Below are 20,429 nucleotides of genomic sequence, written 5' to 3'. Positions count from 1 at the left end.
ATATATATATATGATTATGAATTATGAATCCTATCATATCACTTGACTTATAAGATTATAATTTATTTATGACAAATTGATAAGTATAATCATTATAAGTCATAAATATCATAATTTCTAACTATTTACTAATAATACTAATATCATATGATTCATATGATCTTAGATATAGGATTACGTGATAACGGTGATATAATAATTCATAAGTATCTAATAATAATACTTATAACATTGGATATAGTGAATCAATGATTACATTTCATATACTACAATATTATATTATTATATGATCATATAGTCATATTATATTACATGAATAATATGATTAAGTATCTAAATTGTCATTATATCATATGACTAATAATTAAGTATTGATATTATTTACTTTTACTATTTTATATACATATAACTAATAAATTATAACCAATTAATATATACTGATTAATGACCATTTTTATTTGTTACTTAATTTTTGCTTACATATAATATATTGTTTATTAATATACTATAATATAAAATAAGTTATATATTAACAAATTATACGAGTCGAGCCTTAATAAACGATTCGATCCTTATACGAGCGGGTTCACGAGCTTTAGTCGAGTCGAGCCGAGTTTATACGAGTTTGCATCATTTAATAATCGAGTTTGATTTTCGTGTTCACGAGTAGCTCATTTAATAATCGATTCGAGTACGAGTCGAGCTTATTCGAGTCGATCTCGGGTAAGCTCACGAGTAGCTCGGCTCGTTTACACCCCTAATCATATATCATCTCTCTCTAAAACTCTCCATCCACTTCACATATTCTTTTACGTCATATATGCGAAAGATAGTCGATCGAGAGAAAGAATTTCTATTTGACAGGACCCTTAAACATATGAATTTCATTTGAGCAGGGAAAAATATACAAAAAGACTTTTTTTTTTCTATTATATTAGTATTTTTCATTTTCTATTTGTTTTATTTTCTGTGGTTTTGGTCTTCCGTTTCTACTTTTTTGTCCTTCTTTTCTGTACTATTTATATATTATCTATTTATTTCTGTTCTAAAAGTAATTTATTTTTAGGTTATATATGAGAAAGATGGTCGAAGAAAAAAAAAATCTTTATTTGACAAAACAACTTCTTATACCTATTAATTTCATTAAAGCTGGAAAAAGTATAGTTCTTTTCTATTATATTAGTATTTTCCATTTTCTATTTTTTGTCTTTATTTAATGTGGTTCTCATCTTCCATTTCTGTTTTTTGTCCTAATTTTTATGTTCTAATTTATTTATTATTATTTTTTTATTCAAATTGTTTATTTTTTCAGTTGTAGGCTACGAGGCATGGCAATTTTTTTAGTCTACATAGTTGTTGTTGTTCATTGAGTAGTTTTTTCTTTCTTTTTCTTTTTCTTTTTTTTTTTTTTTTTTTTTTTTGGCTATGTAACGCAATTTGTTTACATGCTTAATTAATGGACAAGAGGATGAGACTAAATCTGTTCGGATTCATTTCCTGTTCTTACTTTAGTTTTAATTTCCTGCACTTTAATGACTGTTCTAGGGTATTTGTTGGGGTCCTCCCCCTGTGGTTTTTCGTCGTTGGTAATTTTTTCGTAAGAGCCAAACACCAAAAAATATTTTTAGAGAAATCATTTTTGCTGAAAAATAATTTCGTTAAAAATATTTTAAGACGAAAAACTTTTTACGTCGAAACAAATTGAGCATTAATGTTTTGGTCATCTTGAAAACAGGAAGAAAGAAATGGCATATAAATTGTAATCATTTTCCTCTTCTCTTCCAAAAACAATTGCAATTCACAGGCACTCTCCAATCTACATTCCAACAAAACGATTACTAAAGAACATATGCACACAATGCTTTGCTGCTTGAAGTATATATTCATGTAACAGAATTGCTTCTAGTTATTCACATGATTGTTCCACCTAGGTTTTTTTCTTATTATTTTTTCCTCTATTGGCACAAACATCCCAGCTACAAATACTTCAAAATGAAGTTCTGTTCAAAGTGGCAGACTTGATTCTGCTGGCAAAATCATCGATCGTCATTGTCCCAAGCTCTCCACCAAACCTAGATCTAACTGTAACAGTTTGCATTTCAACTTCCTTGGGACCCACAACAGCCATTAATGGGATTCTTTGCTTCTCTCCATTCCTAATGAGTTTCGGCAACCGCTCGCCATGGCAAACTTCAGCCCGAATACCATTCGCTTTCAATTTGTTCGTCACCATATTGCAGTATTCAAGCTGTGCAAGGACATGCAATTATTTCTTTAATGCTCACTTGAAAGCTCATTCTACAACCTATGGGAATTAAAATGGCACATACGTAAAATGTAGCCTATCTAATCCACATATTCATCATCTCTAATGAAGCCATCAGAACACATTAGTCCTCACAAGGAATGATGGGATAGAGTTATGTCTTAGAATTTCACGAAATGCCCCCATTTTTAAACTTATGATAATGAATGCCCCCATTTATTATGAGGAACTTATGCATCAGATTCTTTGCAAAATTCAAATAGGGCAACTCAAATTGCATAGACAACAAAAAATGCTCTATAAATCTAAACCAATAGATTCTAAAATTCAGAAACACTAATGGGTAAATGAATGCTGTATATACCTGAGTGTCTGTAACTGGTAAAACTCGAGCTTGGATAGGAGAAAGCCATAATGGAAAATCCCCTGCATAATGTTCTATGAGAACTCCAAAGAATCGCTCCAAGGATCCAAGAACTGCTCTGTGGATCATGATAGGCCGCTTCTTTTCAGAGTTCGAGTCAACGTATGTGATGTCAAATCGCTGTGGTAAATTAAAATCTACCTGCAAAGATTGCAAAAAAATAAAAAAATAAAAAAGAGGAAGATTAATTCAATTAAACAATCCTGTTATTTTTTTTTCTTTTTTTATAAATCAAACAAGTCAAACAATCCTGTTATTTATACAATTCAAAACAATGCTTTGAACCTAAACAAAGCATTTTATAAAAACTACTGAAAGTTTAGGGTGTGCACATACAGACGGCCCAGTGGTACCAAACTAGATGCACAGGAAATTCTGCAGATATTGAGTTTAGAAATTGCCTGTATGGTTGAGCACTGCCACTTCCTTCCAAGAGCATCCTCAATCTTAAGATCAATCTTTGGACCATAAAAGGCACCACCACCTTCATCAAGTTCATAGCTCCACCCTTTATCATCCAAAGCATCTCTAAGGGCAGATGTTGCTTTCTCCCATATATCATCACCTCCAACAGCTTTCTCTGGCCTTGTCGAGAGATTGACTTCATACTTGCTAAAACCAAATTGCAGTAATATTTCTTCTGTAAGATCTAGGACACCCCTGATTTCATCTTTGATTTGATCCTCTAAACAAAAGATGTGTGCATCATCCTGCAAAAAGAGATCCTGAGGTTAAACCAAATCTTAATATCGTGCATTTTGTGACAACAGGAGGGCGAAACACTATCCACCTGTTCTGCAATGTTAAAGTCACCATAAGCCATTGAACAAAGACAATAAATAATGTACCTGGGTGAAGCCTCTTACACGGAAAAGGCCATGTAAGCTTCCAGATAATTCATATCTATACACAGTTCCCAACTCAGCAACCCTAATAGGAAATTCCCGATAGGAGTTACGCTTCCTTTTGTAAACCAGAATATGATAAGGGCAATTCATTGGTCGAAGTTGATAAAGTTCATCCTCAATATTCATCTGATCGTACATATTCTCTCTGTAGAAGTCCAAATGACCACTAATCTTCCAAAGATCTGCCCTGGCCACATGTGGAGTATACAACAAATCATAACCATGTTCGATGTGTATTTTTTTCCATGAATCTTCTATTATGTGCCTCACAATAGCACCCTTTGGATGCCAGAACACTAAACCACCACCAGCTTCCTCCTGCATAAATGTAGAAGATAACCTAAAGCATTGAATACAATAATTTCAAATGTGCATCAAGAGCAATCTAACCACAAAATCAAATTAGATAGAAACAACAACTAATCAATCTATACAAGCAGCATAAAACAGTTTCAATACAATTTGGAATAATCACCTGTATAGAGAACAGATCAAGATCTTGGCCAAGGCGTCTGTGATCCCTGCGTTTAGCCTCCTCTTTGAAGTGAATGTATGCTTTCAATTGGTCTTCATCCTCCCATGCAGTACCATAGATCCTCTGCAGCATCGGTTTCTTTTCATCCCCTCTCCAATAAGCACCAGCAACAGATTCAAGTTCAACTGCTTTCTTGTTAATATTCCCAGTAGATTCAACATGAGGCCCAGCACAAAGATCCCACCATTCATTACCTGAAAAGAGTATAGAATTCAATGTCTTAAGACATTAGATAAGTTCAAATCTCACTGAATGCCAATTCAATTAGAAGCAAACTCTGCACAAGCTACAACAACTATTTTCCACTTTCTGTTAGCAAATTAAAAAGATATTATACTTTGATAAGCCTTAGTGAACCAAAGATTCCTTTAAAAATAAATTAATCAAGTGGTATAACACAGAGGGGAAAGAAGTCAAAGAACCAAGAAGAAATGAAGACATTAATTAATTGTTTATAATGTCAACAGAAGCAGAGAGAGATAAAACAGAATACATATACACATGCAGCCATAGTGAAGGACTTACTCTCTAGTTCCTTCTTAAGCTAAAATATTCAGGTGCAGTGTGCAAGGATGCGCATCTGCACACAACTATGTTAATCAACGAGAATACATAGCGTCTTTCCCTCACAATTGAACAGCAATGCTCTGTTTCTAATTGTTAAATGTATCTAAATTGGTTTTTCTCTTTGAGATTCTTAGATCAATATCTCATTATTTCACTGTGAGCAACCACAACCAACAAAATTATTTTACTAAGCGCACCCAAGCTCCCTCTCGTTTTCCTTCCCCACATTCATCTTCTTATGTCCGTCTTCTTGTAACCATCTTCTTATATCCATCCTTATATATTGCAATGTGATGCAGAAGCTATGCAAGTCAACCAGTAAAATCAAAAACTTCAATATAGATTTAGTTCTCTGGCACCACAGTTGGCCTATATTAGCGCCTTCAAAAACCCTCGGGCAACAAATAGAAGGTACAGAAGAGCCATGGCCCCAAAACGTTACATTCAATCTTAGAAAAACACATCTAAAAATTCATATTGGATGGAAAACTTCAATATGAGGAACAGCGAACAGCCACAATTGAATACCATTTCATTGCACCAAGCATAAAACATATTTTTGAGACAAATCACATGAACTTGAAGAAACAAACACATAGCATGCCTTTGTTACACCAAGCAGGCAGTCACACCAAGTTGAGGGCAGAGCACAGGGACCTTAAACTGCATAGCACAGTGCAGCACACATTGAAGTTGCACTCAATTCATTAATGTACGCGCCTATCAAGCTAAAGAGACAACATACAAAATTCACAGCAAATAAGTAGATTGCATAGCACATCACGTGTCCGCCCAAAATGGCTATATAGATTAAGTTACTAGCTCAAGAGATTTGCTTTTCTTTTCTCTTTTCTTTTTTTCTTTTTTCTTTTTTTTTTGGTGTGTTTCAACAATTATTAGTCACTCGACCATATACTACTTTACTTTAGCATTTCACTCCAGCCAGAAAGTTTACAATATACTTATCATACCATCCAGTATCAATGACAATACGAACAACATGTGAATGAAGAGAAAAACTACAGGAGAGAGAAAGTTTTCAAAGAAGAAAGCTCCAAACGTAAACTGTAGAAAGGTTGATTTCACAAGGATTAAAAGCAGTGACAAACCATACCAATATGATAGATGGTGATGGGATCCTCCTTAATATTTTCCAAGATCTCCATTTTGTAAGGTTCATTGATAGCCATTATTCTTCTCTGAGCTTCATCTCTGGAAACTTCTTCCCTTACAAGCGGTAAATTTCTAGCAATGATCCGATCCTACAGATGATGTAACAAATAAATTCTGTACCCTGAAACCATAGGCTAATGAATAGTTTCCAGAGCTTGTAAGCTTCCATTCTATAAGTTCAAGAAAGACCAAAAATAAATAATAAAAAAAAGGTACACAACAAAAAGGTAGTCATGATATGAGTATGCTAATATACTTACCATCTCCTTCTTGATTCTCTTCAAGTCTTTATCAGTCAACGGCTCCACATCAAAATCATAATAAAAACCATTCTCTATCCATGGCCCAATCGTCACTTTTGCATCCGGGTAGAGCTTCTGAACAGCCATGGCCATTACATGCGCACACTATATTGATGCATATAAGATAATCACACCCAATTTTTTTTTTTTTAAAAAAAAAAAATGTGGGGGGTGCACATACAATAAAATTCAAAATTTGAGTCCTGGTCTTACTTATGCTACTACATGAATAAATTACTTAAACTCAAAGAACAAAGTAAAGATGTCAATTGAAGTTTATTCATGTGTTATTCAAGCTAAGACAATTGTACAAAAACTATATACCAAGTTAATGTTTTTATGCGTTTTGAGTACACAAAAATGAGAACCTATCTGTTTTCGAAACTATTTTGTCACATAAAAATAAGAATCAAAGACCCACAATCCAAATTCACACAGAATTTAACCCAAACAACAATGACACATTAAAAAAAACAAAAATTCCCAGCACAAAAACTTGATAGAATTAACCACAGAGTGAGAAATTACAGCCATGGGCCTGTAATGGCACTATACATTACCGTGTGGCGGACTCTGAGTAGCTTCTCGGAGGACTCGTTGGTTGGGAGGATGAGTTTGTCGGTTTTCTCATTCTGGGTCGTCGTCCTCTTCGTCTTTACGTTGTCGTCTTGAGACAGAGTGGCAGACTCAGACGATTCAGTGGCTATAGCCGAAGAAGCAGCTGTGTGCATCTTCTTCTTCTTCATGTTCGCGGGGTCACAAGAAGTGCGAATGGAAACGAGGCGTCTTGGGAATTGGGACACGGAGGGCCTGAGGAGTGGTGTGGATAGAAAGGAGTTGGAGGCAGCCATGGCCATTCTGTGAAGAATGGTCATTGGCTGTGTCTCTCAGTTTCACTGTGAGAGAGAGAGGCCTTGTGTTTTTGGGTGGATGAGTTTTGTTTGTGTGGTGAAGATGTTGTTGGTAGACTCGGTGAGTTTGACAAAAATCAGCTACTCCTAATTGGGCCGATCCTATAAAAATAGTAATTCACTAATAAATAATAATAATAATAATAATTTATCTTTAAAATCTTTTTCTCCCAAAATCATTTGTAAGTATTAATCTTTTTGCCCCATTATATTCTTTTAAATCAATTACAAATTGACCATTTGTAATGTGATAAAATATAACAATAATTTCATAAAAAAATTGTATCGAATTATACGTTGTTTTGAGATAAGGATACTAAATTAGCAAACGTTTTGAACTGTGGTATTCATATTTTCAAACGTCTCACTTAAGGGTACTCTATTAAGATTTGTTATTAAATCCTAAAGGAGTAACTAACATGGCCATTTTTTTTAGGAAAAAAAATATATGTATTAGGATTTAGGTATTTGTCAAAATTTAACAGAATTTGTAAAAATATACATGTCTGAATCTTTGAAAAAAAATTAATTTTTTTTTTTTTAAAAAAAAAATAGGTATCTTAAGAATTTTGGCATGATTTAACAGCAAATCATAACGGAATACCCTTAAATGAGACGTTTAGAAATGTGGATACCCAAGTTTGAGATGTTTGCAAATTCAATACCCTTATCTCAAAATGGCGTATAATTCAATACCTTTTTTTAAGTTATTCCTCGTGTGTGTGTGTATATATTGGTAATGCATTCTCAAGTGTTTTTTTTTTTGATTTCAGACACAAAAAGAAAAACTTTTTTTCTAAACTTATTAATAAATAATTTAAAACACGTTGAAGAACAAATCAGCTAAACGAAACTTGAAGAACAAATAAAAACAAGTTACAGGCCAAACATAACACCGTAAGATCTTCTGAAAATATCCACTGATTTATTTAATTCATTGCCCAAAGTTTTTCTTTCTCTCATTACATTGAGTTCTCTTTCATAACAGAGAATACTAAAGTACAAAAGAAAGAAATCAGTCTAAACTCGGGCATTCTCCCAAACTATATATATATGGAAGTGGGACTAGTTATTATAATGATGGAAAACTAAAATTGAATCCTTTTAAGAAGGAAATTAACAATCAACTAATATATTTTAGAATTTAGAACTGATCATAATAGAAACAATTAGACCTATGAATATAGTTACATTCAGTCTTGGACGCCATGGAGCGACTCCACCTCCTGTAGACGGAGTTGTCGGCTGGAGCGTTGGAGTTGGAGCGCCTCCACCTCCACCTGTCTGCTGTTCCAGAAAATTCAGAGAGCCCACTGATTTCATATTTGCTGAACTTGAAGCGGTATCATGGCTAATAGGACTATCTCCACTCAGAGGACCTTCTTGCCAGACTTGGTTCACCGTTGTGCCACTAGGAAGCGTCAGTGTAGCAAATATTGTCATCTCACTATTCGCAAAGGTTGCAGAGAGATTTGAAACCGCAAAGCTCAAATCACCCTCTATCAACGTAGATATTCCATATCCAGACACAGGGGATGTGTATACACGCATGACTGAACTGGAGTTTTGATACGCCACAAGGGCTTGTGCTCCTACCATTCCTGATCCTGTAGGGTTGATGGCCCAAGCAGTCCACCTGGAAGTTGAGGTTCCAGTGTGTCTATACGCAATATCAACCTTGTTGGTTGATTGGTCATAGCTCCAGTGAAGGAAAGCATTCAATACAGGAAGGTCTTGGCATGAGGTGAATACCTTGTTGCTAGAGAAAGTATAGCTCTTGCAGGTTTGGGCGAATGATGAGGCACAGAGAGAGAACAGAACACAGGAAAGCAACAATGTTGTCAAACCTTTTCCCATATTGGTGAGCTTTGATCAAATATACCTCAAGGGAAACAAGTTCTCAGTATCTGGTTATGTGCCAGATGATACCAAAACTTGTTTCCTAAGATATTTTCTATATCTGGATTGCAAGGCTTTGGATCAAAAACTAACAATTTGCAGCCAGATTCCAAAGAGGAGATGTGAGGGAAAGAGAGGAAGGGAAGGAGGGTGTTAAATATTGTTGGAAGAACCGAGCTAATTTGTTTGACTAGTTATATATATCTAGAAGGTGTTTCTGAATTCAGACTCTGTATTTGTCTTGCTGGTGGTCCTGGTCCAATATAAAGAACTCTAAAGATTAAAGACTCAGGAAAATAGACGGCAATCATGGAAGGAGTCAAGGAATGTTTGTTTCCAGCTAACTTCAGAAAAGACTCTCTCCCTCTCCACACCAGGAAGTTTTCAAGAAACCAGTTGATGTTCATAGCCGGCACCAAGGAAAAACCCACGCGTTGAAATTATGCCTCGGCAGGGATGGGCATGCACCTACTGTCTAGAAGGTGCATGCCCATCCCTGCCGAGGCATTTTTCCCTACAGGAAAATGACTTTTAAACACATTATCCTCCATCAGCCTACACCAAGATATAGGGTGTGTCTAGAAGGTGCATGCCCATCCCTGCCGAGGCATTTTTCCTTACAGGAAAATGACTTTTAAACACATTATCCTCCATCAACCTACACCAAGCTATAGGGTGTGGGATTTATATATATATGTAAGTTCTATATACGTGGATCCTATATACATGGGTTTCACACCCAATATGTCTCAATATAGAGTTGATGTAAGGTAATGTGATATAGAAATACCACAATCCCTTCCTTCTAATTCTGATCGACTCCTCAAAGATGTACGAATAGTTTTTTTTTTTAGAGGTGTAAATCCGATTGGTTATAACTGGCCGATAACCGCTAACCGAGTACTAACCGATAACCAAAAAATCGGTTTAGTACCCGATTATTTTCAACCAATAACTGGCTACCTGGTATATATATGTAAATAATAAAATATAAAAATTACACATGATACCCTTTATCCTAACTTTACATCTTTTCAATTTTTTCTTTCGAGAATCGATAGAAAGGGACGTTTAACCAACTCCTCCCCTATTCTAATATATATATATATAAAAGAAAAAAAAAAAATCAATTTCAATCAAAAATTATTGAAATTGATTTTTTTTTTTTTTTTTATTAAAATGTGGGAGAGTACGGTTATCTATAGATTCTCTTTTCTTTCCCTTTCGTCTTCAACTTTCAAATTCACTCTTCACTCTTCAGCCGACACGTGTCGCCGACAGCAGAACCACATACTTACAAAGCCCGGAAGCTCCACTACATGGGATCTCTCTGATCTCTTCACTTCACTCTTCAGATATCTCCGGCGGAGAGTCTCCGCCGACCAGCTGAACAGTGTCAACCTCTACACCGCCGTTCAGCTCTCCACCTCCGTCCGATTCTCCATCAACCATCGGTCCATCTCCCCCAACCATAGCAAGGTCATCAAGAGCAGCCGCAGCCCGATCTCCATCCCGAAGAAGACGTGTACGTGCTCGCCGACGTAGCACCCGGGGTTCGGATCGGCGGCGTGGAGGGAGAGTGGGTCAAGCAAGCATTGACCGCCCTGATCCGGGCCTCGGCCTGCTGATTTGCCATTTTCCGGTAATCGGGTAACCGGCTAACCGAGTTTGCACTAGGCCTTGAGCCCATTTACTTTGCTCTTGGATTTGGAAGATCTGTTCTACTAGACATCTCTTTTATACTTGTTTCTTAGTAACGAATTAGATTTGCGTAGGAAAAATAAATAAATAAAATAAAACCATATACATCTTAGTTATTTGGGAAATTGTCCCAAACTCCATAGGTTTTCACCTTTGGCAATGAAGACCTGGATTCAGGGGTAGAGAGAAAGGGGGTCTAGAGGGGTCACATGCCCCCCTCAGCCGAAAATATATATATATATATATATATATATATATATATATATATATATATATATATATATATATATATATATATCCGGTAGAAGTTTTCCTCCGCCCTTGGTTTCCCACCCTCAGATTTATCAGATAAAATTTTCTAAGAGGACTGGCATTTAGCACATGAGTTCGTGACATCTTCGGTTTCATGATTCATCACTGTTTCTGCTTTCTAATTTCATCACTATTTCAAATTCATAGCATTAGGGATTAGAGCACAACTGCTCGAGGAAGAAGACGACTACTTACTGGTATTATCAAAACGTTGCGTTTTATTTAATACATACGTTGCATTTTATTTAATACATACGTTGCATTTGACATTACTAAATTGCGTCTGATTTAAGCATTATATGACACTGTAACACCCTTACCCATATTGTCGTACACGTGACAAGCGCAAAGTCTGACACTGTGACGTAAGTCATTCGAGAGAAAATAATAATAATCATAATAAATGATCCCCTGCTATTCACTCATCTGCTATTCACTCACCTGCATTGGTTACAGGCAGATTTTCAGTCCCTAACCTTAGACAAGCCAAAATCAGTATCTGCTATCCACCCATATGCAGGCAGATAGCAGAACATGAGAAGGCTCTGCATGTAATATTCGTCGGCCTGCTTACTCATATATATATATATAAATCAATGTACTTATTAAGACGAAGGCGTTTTGGTACTTAATACCAAAACAATTCTTGTACAATCTTTTCCCTTGTCAAAACATTTTTCCCCTTTCAATTTGAGGTCTTTTTCCTTATGTCCTCTATCTTGCCACGGTGCCTCTCTCGCCTCCTAAGGTTTTTCGTCGGCCACATTTATATCCAAAGCACACCTTGTTCCTAAAACAAATTGTAAGCAAAAGGTTTTTCTTCGATGATTTGTAAAGAGAATGCTTATGGCATTTTATATACTGGTTTACATAGAGATTAAAATGGAAAGAACTTCCTAATTATAATCATTTACTAATAATGAGAAATCATCATATTCCTATGAGAGAATTATTTCCTGGAAGTTTGACTTGTAGAGTCTGTACTCCCACGATGTTAGGACTGCAGCTATATTCCAATTCACTTGATGAGCAAGGCAATATAAACAGAGTTTGCCTTTTTATGACATATTTCCTTAGTTTGTATTTCTATGGTTGCACGATCATGAGAGCTGATGCTGCATGATATGCATCCTGATATGTGGCTGCATGATCTCCAAGATTCTGATCTGAAGTTGTGTATTCTCCAACAGCCTCAGCTACCACATCAGCAGCTGTGGCTTTATGTTTAACAGTTCCATTACCCTCTGTTTTAGATATTGTTATTTAACTGAACATCAATTGTCAAAGAAAGAAGCTTGCTTCATTCCTTTGAAGAATGGTCTATGCTATTAGGCCAACATAATTCTGTGTTCAACATCTCGTTATTGGTTTGCTCAGAATCAATTGAAATCAAAGAGCAGAGTGACAAAAGCCTTCATTTTCAGGTCGTCACACAGGCGCACAATCTTAGTCAGCGGTCAATAAACTCAATAGCTATTCATGAAAGACTTGGACCTGCCTTATTGGTGACAATTCGTATTCCCTTATCGAGTTTTAGTTATGTCGAGTTATGGATATAAAACTCTATAGGTTAATCATAACTTAACTCCTTTAATTAAACGGATAAGACTCATCAATCCTAACCTGTTAATTTCTTGTTGGGTTCATGTTTGATTCACATGTCATATCAAAAATTGTTAACCCTACTTTGCCTCAGTTAACACAAGACTTGGCCTTCCCTAATATTCAGGCCTTTTTTTTTTTTCAGATCAAAAGAACCCTGGTTCCGATTGTAAAAGCCCACAAAGAAGTAAATTCGAAAGACAGGTATAAGAAACATAAAGTCCATCTATATATACTACAGTAAAGAATTACACACACCAAGGAAATGTCCAAGCAACATGCTACTCATAAATGGCTACAAGGTGAAAGAAAAAATCCAAGTAAAAGAAGGTACTAACCTAAGGTGTAAAAGCCTACAAAAATAAGCTGGTGAGGCATGCATCTAACGAGGCACAAAGCTAAACTACACCCCATTCTTAGTTCTGGTGTAGGGGTGTTCAAACGGAGCGGTTATAACCGCTTTAAAACGGCTAACCGCTTAAAACCGCTAACCGTTAACCGCCTAGGCGGAGGCGGTTAGCGGTTATAGGGTTTTAAAAGCGGTTATAAATAATCGCTAACCGCTTATATATATATATTAAAATAAAATAAAAATAAAAAACCAAAATTTTGTAATTTTTTGGTTTTGAATTTGGTTATTTTGGATATGTAATGTCTTTGAGTATTTGGTTATTTGGATTTGTTTGGTTTTGAATTTGGTTATTTGGATTTGAAAAATTAGATTTGGATTTGGTTATGTTTGTGTTTTGGATTTGTAATTTTGTATTTAGATTTGTTAATTTTGTACCAAATGACAAAAGGCCCAAAAAGTATTAAATTTTTTTCTTGAAAAAATTAAAATATGTACAAAAATCGACCCAAAACCGATGTAAACCTGTCCCAAAACTGGTGTAAATATAGCCCAAAACCGGTCTAAACCCGGCCCAAAACCGGAATTCAAAAGCGATTTTAAACCGCCGGTTATAACCGCTAACCGCCGGTTATAAAAATAACCGCCTCCGCCAAGGCGGTTAGCGGTTGCGGTTGGTAAAATAAAATAACCGCTAGGCAGTTAGCGGTTAGCAGTTTTAGCCAATAACCACCGGTTATAACCGCTTGTACACCCCTATTCTAGCGCCATAGGCATTAGTTTCAACCCTTAAGCTAGCGGTGAATTAGTGCATGTGCATGAAAATATGAAGTACCAGTAGTGTTCCAAGGCAGAAGGGCTGCCTAGTTAAAAGAAAGAAAACTAATTTTCTATAAAATAAAGAAAGCTATCAAATAGCTTAGATGATATAATCCTAACCTATTAGGATTATATATCTATCTATTTTATCTAAGTAGGTCTATCTATAAGTGGTAGAGTTGAATAAGAATCTTATCTTTTATAATAGGATAAGATGATCTATAAGTAGTATAGTTTGAATAAGGATCCTATCTCTTATAGTGAGAGAAGTTGAGTAGTAGTCTTTATTTATTGTTATCTTGTATTGCTATAGGTTTCTATGTTTGAATAGCTGTAACGACCCACCCCAATGACACAATATTGTCCGCGTTTGGCTCCCCAAACCAGACTTCCCAAGAGGTCACCCATCTTGGAATTGCTCTCGCAGAAGCACGCTTAACTGCGGAGTTCTAATAGGTTCATAGCTATCACGGCTTTAAAACGAGTTGTGTCATAAATTGTGTATTTATACATCTAAGCACATCCTCATTTCCAGGCGATGTGGGACGTCACAATAGCGGTAGGTTATCTAGCTTAATTCATGGGATAACTCTATCTAGAATAGAGTTACACTCCTATGGGGAGTCTACTAGCTTTTTTGTATATTTAAAGGAATGATTATGGAATAAATGGTATGTTGAATTTTGTTAAGTGAAATACAATGTCATTGTGTTTTTTTTGGAGTTTCTAGCTCACTCGAAACAACCAACCTATCAATTCCTGTGTTTTGTATTAATTGGTTCACATCATTAGAACACCATAAGATCTTCTGAAAATATGACTGAGTTATTTAATTCATAGTCCACAGTTTTTCTTTCTCTCATTACAATGAGTTCTCTTTTATTATATAGAGAATACAGAAGTAGAAAAGAAAGAAATCTGTCTAAACTGGGCATTCTCCCAACTATATATGGAAGTGTGACTAGTTATTATAAATATGGAAAACTAAAATTGAATCCTTTTAAGAAGGAAATTAACAATCAACTAATATATTTTAGAATTTAGAACTGATCATAATAGAAACAATTAGACCTATGAATATAGTTACATTCAGTCTTGGACGCCATGGAGTGGCTCCACCTCCTGTAGACGGAGTTGTCAGCTGGAGCGTTGGAGTTGGAGCGACTCCACCTCCACCTGTAGACTTTGTTGTCGGCTGCTGTTCCAGAAAATTGAGAGTGGCCGTTGATTTCATATTAGCTGAGTTTGCAGAGGTATCATGGATACTAGGACTATCTCCACTCAGAGAACCTTATTGCCAGACTAGCTTGGTTCACCGTTGTGCCACTACCAAGCGTCAGTGCAGCAAATATTGTCATCTCACTATTCTCAAAGGTTGCAGAGAGATTTGAAACCGCAAAGCTCAAAGCACCCTCTGTCAACGTAGTTGCATAACTAGACACAGGGGATGTGTATACACGCATGACTGAACTGGAGTTTTGATAGGCCACAAGGGCTTGTGCTCCACCATTCCTGATCCTGTAGGGTTGATGGCCCAAGCAGTCCATCTCGAAGTCAAGGTTTTAGTGTGTCTATACGCAATATCAATCTTGTTGGTTGATTGGTCATAGCTCCAATGAAGGAAAGCATTCAATACAGGAAGGTCTTGGCATGAGGTGAATACCCTGTTGCTAGAGAAAGTATAGCTCTTGCAGGTTTGAGCGAATGATGAGGCATAGAGAGAGAACAGATCGAACACAGGAAAGCAACAATGTTGTCAAATCTTTTCCCATATTGGTGAACTTTGATCAAATATACCTCAAGGGAAACAAGTTCTCAGTATCTGGGTATGTGCCAGATGATACCAAAACTTGTTTCCTAAGGTATTTTTTCTATCTGGGTTGCAAGGCTTTGGATCAAAAACTAACAATTTACAACCAGATTCCAAAGAGGAGATGTGAGGGAAAGAGAGGAAGGGAAGGAGGGTGTTAACTATTGTTGGAAGAACCGACATAATTTGTTTGAATAGTTATATATATCTAGAAGGTGTTTCTGAATTCAGACTCTGTATTTGTCTTGCTGGTGGTCCTGGTCCAATATAAAGAACTCTAAAGATTAAAGACTCAGGAAAATAGATGGCAATCATGGAAGGAGTCAAGGAATGTTTAATCTCTGCCAAATGTGGAACATTACTGGTTCTGTTCTAGTTTGATTTGTCCTGTTTGTTTGTTGTTTTTGTGCCCTTGTTTTTTCTGTTTCTAGCTAGGGCCTTGGTGTTTTGTTGGTCTGTTTACACCTTTGGTTGTATCTTTCAGTTGTTTGGAATGAAAAGTGCTTCTTCATCAAAAAAAAAAAAAAAAAAAGAAGGAATGTTTGTTTCAAGCTAACTTCAGAAAAGACACTCCCTCTCCACACCGGCAAGTTTCCAAGAAACCAGTTGATGTTCATAGCCGGCACCGGCCAAGGAAAAACCCACACGTTGAATCAGCAATGAGGAACATACTATACTGTCTAGAAGGTGCATGCCCCACACCGGCAAGTTTCCAAGAAACCAGTTGATGTTCATAGCCGGCACCGGCCAAGGAAAAACCCACGCGTTGAATCAGCAATGAGGAACGTACTATACTGTCTAGAAGGTGCATGCCCATCCCTGCAAAGGCATTTTTCCCTCTAACCCCGGTTGACTCCTCAGAGATGTACGGTGAGTTTTTTTTAAAGGTGTAAATCCAGCCGGTTATAATCGGCTGGTAACCGGTAACTGGGACACCAGTTTGATACCCGATTTTGGAATTTTAATATACTCAGTTATAACTGAGAAACCGGGTATATCTATATAAATAATAAAATATAAAAATTACACTCGATACCCTTTATCTTAATTTTACATCTTTTTGGCTTTTCCTTTCACTTTCGTCTTTCACTTTCAACTTCACTCTTCACTCTTCACTAGGGCTGAGCAGGACCCACCCCGCCCCGGCTCCCCCGCTCCTATTTTCACAAGTTTTGAAGGTATTTATGCAGGCACAGGTTGGATTTTGTCCAACCCGTGCGGGACAAGGCGGGGCACGGGTTGGGGTTTTAAAAAAACCCCGAAGACCCGCCCCGCCCCACGTAAGAAAACATAAGGAAAAAATTTTAGAAAATCCAGCACGCCTCTTCTGTTTTCATTTTTTCATTTTGTTTCTAGACTCTTCCTCTTCCTCTCATCAGAAGATTCAGAGCTTCACTTCGATCTCTTCTAGACTTTCTCCTCATTTTTTCTTTTCTCTTCACAAACTTCAGCCACCCCTTGCACCACTCTTCACCTTCTTCAATCTTTCACTTCACTGTTTGGGCTTTGTTATGGGCACTAGTCGGAGATCCAACAAAGATGGGTTCAAGAGCGGAAATGGGGAGAACTTATCAAAGAAGGTGCGAGAGAGATGGGAACGTGGGAAGCTCGCAACAGGTTTGCAGGTGTTTTTATTTTCAGAGAATTAGAGCTTCACTTCACTGTTTTGTATATGGTTCTTGTTGGAAATTTCAGATCTGGTTTTTGTTGGTATATCTATATATGGCTTTTGTTGAAAATCTTAGATTTGGTTTTTGTATGGTTTTTGTTGGAAATTTCAGATCTGGTTTTTGTTGGTATATCTATATATGGCTTTTGTTGAAAATCTTAGATTATCCTTGTTGGTATATCCATATATGTTTTTTGTTAGAAATCTCAGATCTGAATTGATGAATTTATTTGTAGAGTTTCTATCATGATGGCAACGGCAATTGAAGAAAATTGTCTACTCTTTCTATACTCGCGGGGATTCCCACATACCCGCTAATCCCCGCCCCGTGCATCCCCACCCCAACCTAACCCGCCCCGCATGGGTGCAGGGAGAATTTAGTGGGGTGCGGGGCCAAAAAAGGGGCATCCCCACCCCCCATCCCCCTCACCCCATTCTTCACCCGACAACTTCACTCTTCACTCTTCATTCGTCGCCCGACAGCACAACCACAAATTCATAAAGCTCGAAAGCTCCACTACATCGGATCTCTCCAATCTCTTCACTTCACTCTTCAGATCTCTTCGACGGAGAGTCTCCATCGACCAGCTGAATGTGAACCAGCGATAGGCCTCTCCAATGCGTGTCAACCTCTACATTGCTGTTCAGCTCTCCACCTCCGTCCGATTCTCCATTGACCACCGATCCATCTCCCTCAACCGTAACCAAGTCTTCAAGAGCCACCGCAGCCCGATCTCCATCCCCAAGAAGACATGTACGTGCTCGTTGACTCTGCACCTGGGGTTCGAATCGGTGGCATGGAGGGAGAGTGGGTCAAGCGAGCGTTGACCGCCCTGATCCGGGCCTCGATCTGCTAATTTGCCATTTTCCAATCCGGATAACCAAGTAACTGCCGGTTTTTATAAATCCGGTTAACCGACTATCCAGTTACAGGAGCTGGTTGGCGATTTTGTCCAACCGGCTCCGAGTATTCACTCCTAATTTTTTTACAACAGCCCCTTTATTTTGATTTTGGGCCAAATATCTTGTACTGGGCCTTGAGCCCATTTACTTTGCTCTTAGATTTTTTTATTTATTTATTTTTTTTAATAATAAATCATTCCACCTTGCATTAATCTGACTATAAATTTTCAGAAATTACAATATGTTGGATGGAAGGAGGACACTCCTCCACCCACATCAAAGCAGAAACCAAAGACAAGGCATTTTTTGCTGAAGTATAGGCAGCAAAGTTTACTTTTCGACCCACATGACGAACAATAAAGGAAGAGAAAGACAACAAAATAACCTGGATGTCCTCAATCATCTGTCCATAACCACTCATACAGGGAGTAGCTTGATTCAGTGCACAAACAGTTAGCATAGAGTCTCCCTCCAGAATAATCTGTTGATAGCCCATCTCTATCCCCAACTTCACTGCCCGCCAAGCAACCGTTACTTCCGTTGTCGTAGGATCCACCACATACGGGACAGGAGCAGATAAACCGGCCAGAACAGCCCCCTCGTCATTACGTGCCACAACCCCCACTCCCATGATTTTTGATGATGAGCTTATGGCCGCATCCCAATTCAATTTAACCCAGCCCGGAGAAGGCTTTAACCATTTCGGTTCAATGACCAAAGGATCTGGCTCTCCCATGATGGCCTTGTTGTTTGCCTCCGCGAAATTACACACAGCCTCTCGGCCCTGTGTTACAATCTGCTTTGGATCAGAAAATCCCTGCCTAAAAACAGCACCATTTCGTCTAAGCCATATACACCTAGCTACTGAAAGAGCTTCAAGAAGGACATTTGTATCCAGTTTGGCCATAAGTTGCTGCACCCACCCCAAACCATCACTCTCCACCAAAGACAATTTGAGAATCTTCCGATGACACTCTTGCCAAACATCCACAGACGCCGGGCAGGCCCATAGAACATGCCAAACCGTTTCCACCTGATGTGCACAGATCGGGCAGAGAGGATCCTGCAAAATCTTCTTCCTGTACAAATTATCTTTGGTTGGGAGAGCATTGTTGCAAACCTTCCAGACAAAGTGTTTAAGAACCCCTGGAGCCTGTAGAGACCACAAAGAGGACCAAACCCCCAACACTTCCCGAGACCTGGAACTCTCTCCTCTATCTCTAGCCCTCCTTGCTAACTCATTGGGTAAGTTCTGCTGAATTGTTGGGATTTGGGAGGTGGTTTGTTAAATTTTTTGATTTCCTGTTGAGATTTGGTGGGTGCTTGAAGCTATGTCACTTAATTCCTTTGGACTCGATAGGATTGTTGTGTTAGAAGTAATAGAGTGAAAGGGCAATATCCACCAAATGTTCAAGGCCTTGACGACCCTAGAATATGATTAATGTATGGAGGTTTGCTCTAGTGCTGGTTTCTGATTAAGTTGCTTGTGAACATTATTTTTTGGTCCATCTGTGGAAGAATTTATATACCTGTGATTGAACAATTGGGGGTTAGCTAGACAATACTAATTTGCTTGGTCTTGCAAGGTATTAGGGGACGTAGGCATTTGCTTTTGTAGAAGGTAGAAGAAATGCATTGAAACTTTGTCGTTTTGTTCTGTCCTAGGTAGTGGATGGTAACCATTTTAGAATATGTTTTCATTTTGCATTCTTCTCTTGGCCAATGTTATGGGACAAGTTGTAACTTTCTAAATATTTTAGTTTTCCTCTTTTTGAACCTTTTTATATTCTGACTTCAGAAATTATGGCACGAAAGGATCCAGCTGCAACAGCAGCACAGAAATACAAACCAATACAATATGCTGATCCTAGAACCACCTTAGGTCCAATTCAGCTTAATGCTTTCCTAGGAGGGATAAGCCTTTTTAGTCACAAAATTCTGTCAATTTTTGTTTGTCACATAACTAACGAAAAATAACAAATTGTCACTAATACTTGGTGTGCGTTTAGCCATATTATTGAAATTAGTTATATTTGAATGTCGTTTTTGTGAATTGTCTGGTTTCTTTCTAAATCGTTTGTTGTTCTTGAACTAAAATGGTTGTGATTGAAAAAAAAATCTAGTTCTTACATCACACGGATAGCATTGTTCTTGTCACATTTTATTTTTTATTTTTTATTATTATTATTTCCCATCTTTGGTTGTTGGAAAAACAGCTACATAAAATATTTTGTAAACTTCATTTTTGAGCAGTGCAACAGAGTGCGTATCAGCTACCT

General features: G+C 37.4%; 2 protein-coding genes across 3 annotated transcripts; both read right to left on the bottom strand.

Moving 5' to 3' along the window:
- Positions 1 to 1,835: 1,835 nt before the first annotated feature.
- On the bottom strand, positions 1,836 to 7,146 carry LOC133861107 (threonine--tRNA ligase, chloroplastic/mitochondrial 2). 2 transcript variants are annotated; one of them, XM_062296816.1, is made up of 8 exons: positions 6,736 to 7,146; positions 6,134 to 6,280; positions 5,815 to 5,962; positions 4,074 to 4,327; positions 3,539 to 3,916; positions 3,092 to 3,400; positions 2,631 to 2,831; positions 1,836 to 2,248 (listed from the first exon to the last, which is right to left on the bottom strand). In XM_062296816.1, exons 1-8 carry the CDS (start codon positions 7,048 to 7,050, stop codon positions 1,988 to 1,990), a joined length of 2,013 nt encoding a protein of 670 aa, XP_062152800.1. In that variant the 5' UTR covers positions 7,051 to 7,146; the 3' UTR covers positions 1,836 to 1,987. The 2 variants fall into 2 exon arrangements, with proteins under 2 accessions (XP_062152800.1, XP_062152801.1); XM_062296817.1 differs by having other exon boundaries at positions 6,134 to 6,250.
- Positions 7,147 to 8,008: 862 nt separating this feature from the next.
- LOC133860658 (cytochrome b561 and DOMON domain-containing protein At5g47530-like) lies at positions 8,009 to 9,149 on the bottom strand. The gene has a single exon (XM_062296235.1). The coding sequence runs from the start codon at positions 8,941 to 8,943 to the stop codon at positions 8,224 to 8,226; it is 720 nt and encodes a 239-aa protein (XP_062152219.1). The 5' UTR covers positions 8,944 to 9,149; the 3' UTR covers positions 8,009 to 8,223.
- Between the last annotated feature and the right edge of the window lie 11,280 nt (positions 9,150 to 20,429).

The sequence above is a fragment of the Alnus glutinosa genome, chromosome 2, assembly GCF_958979055.1.
Source record: "Alnus glutinosa chromosome 2, dhAlnGlut1.1, whole genome shotgun sequence".
Lineage (NCBI taxonomy): Eukaryota > Viridiplantae > Streptophyta > Magnoliopsida > Fagales > Betulaceae > Alnus > Alnus glutinosa.
This window is presented reverse-complemented; position numbering and strand designations above follow the sequence as displayed.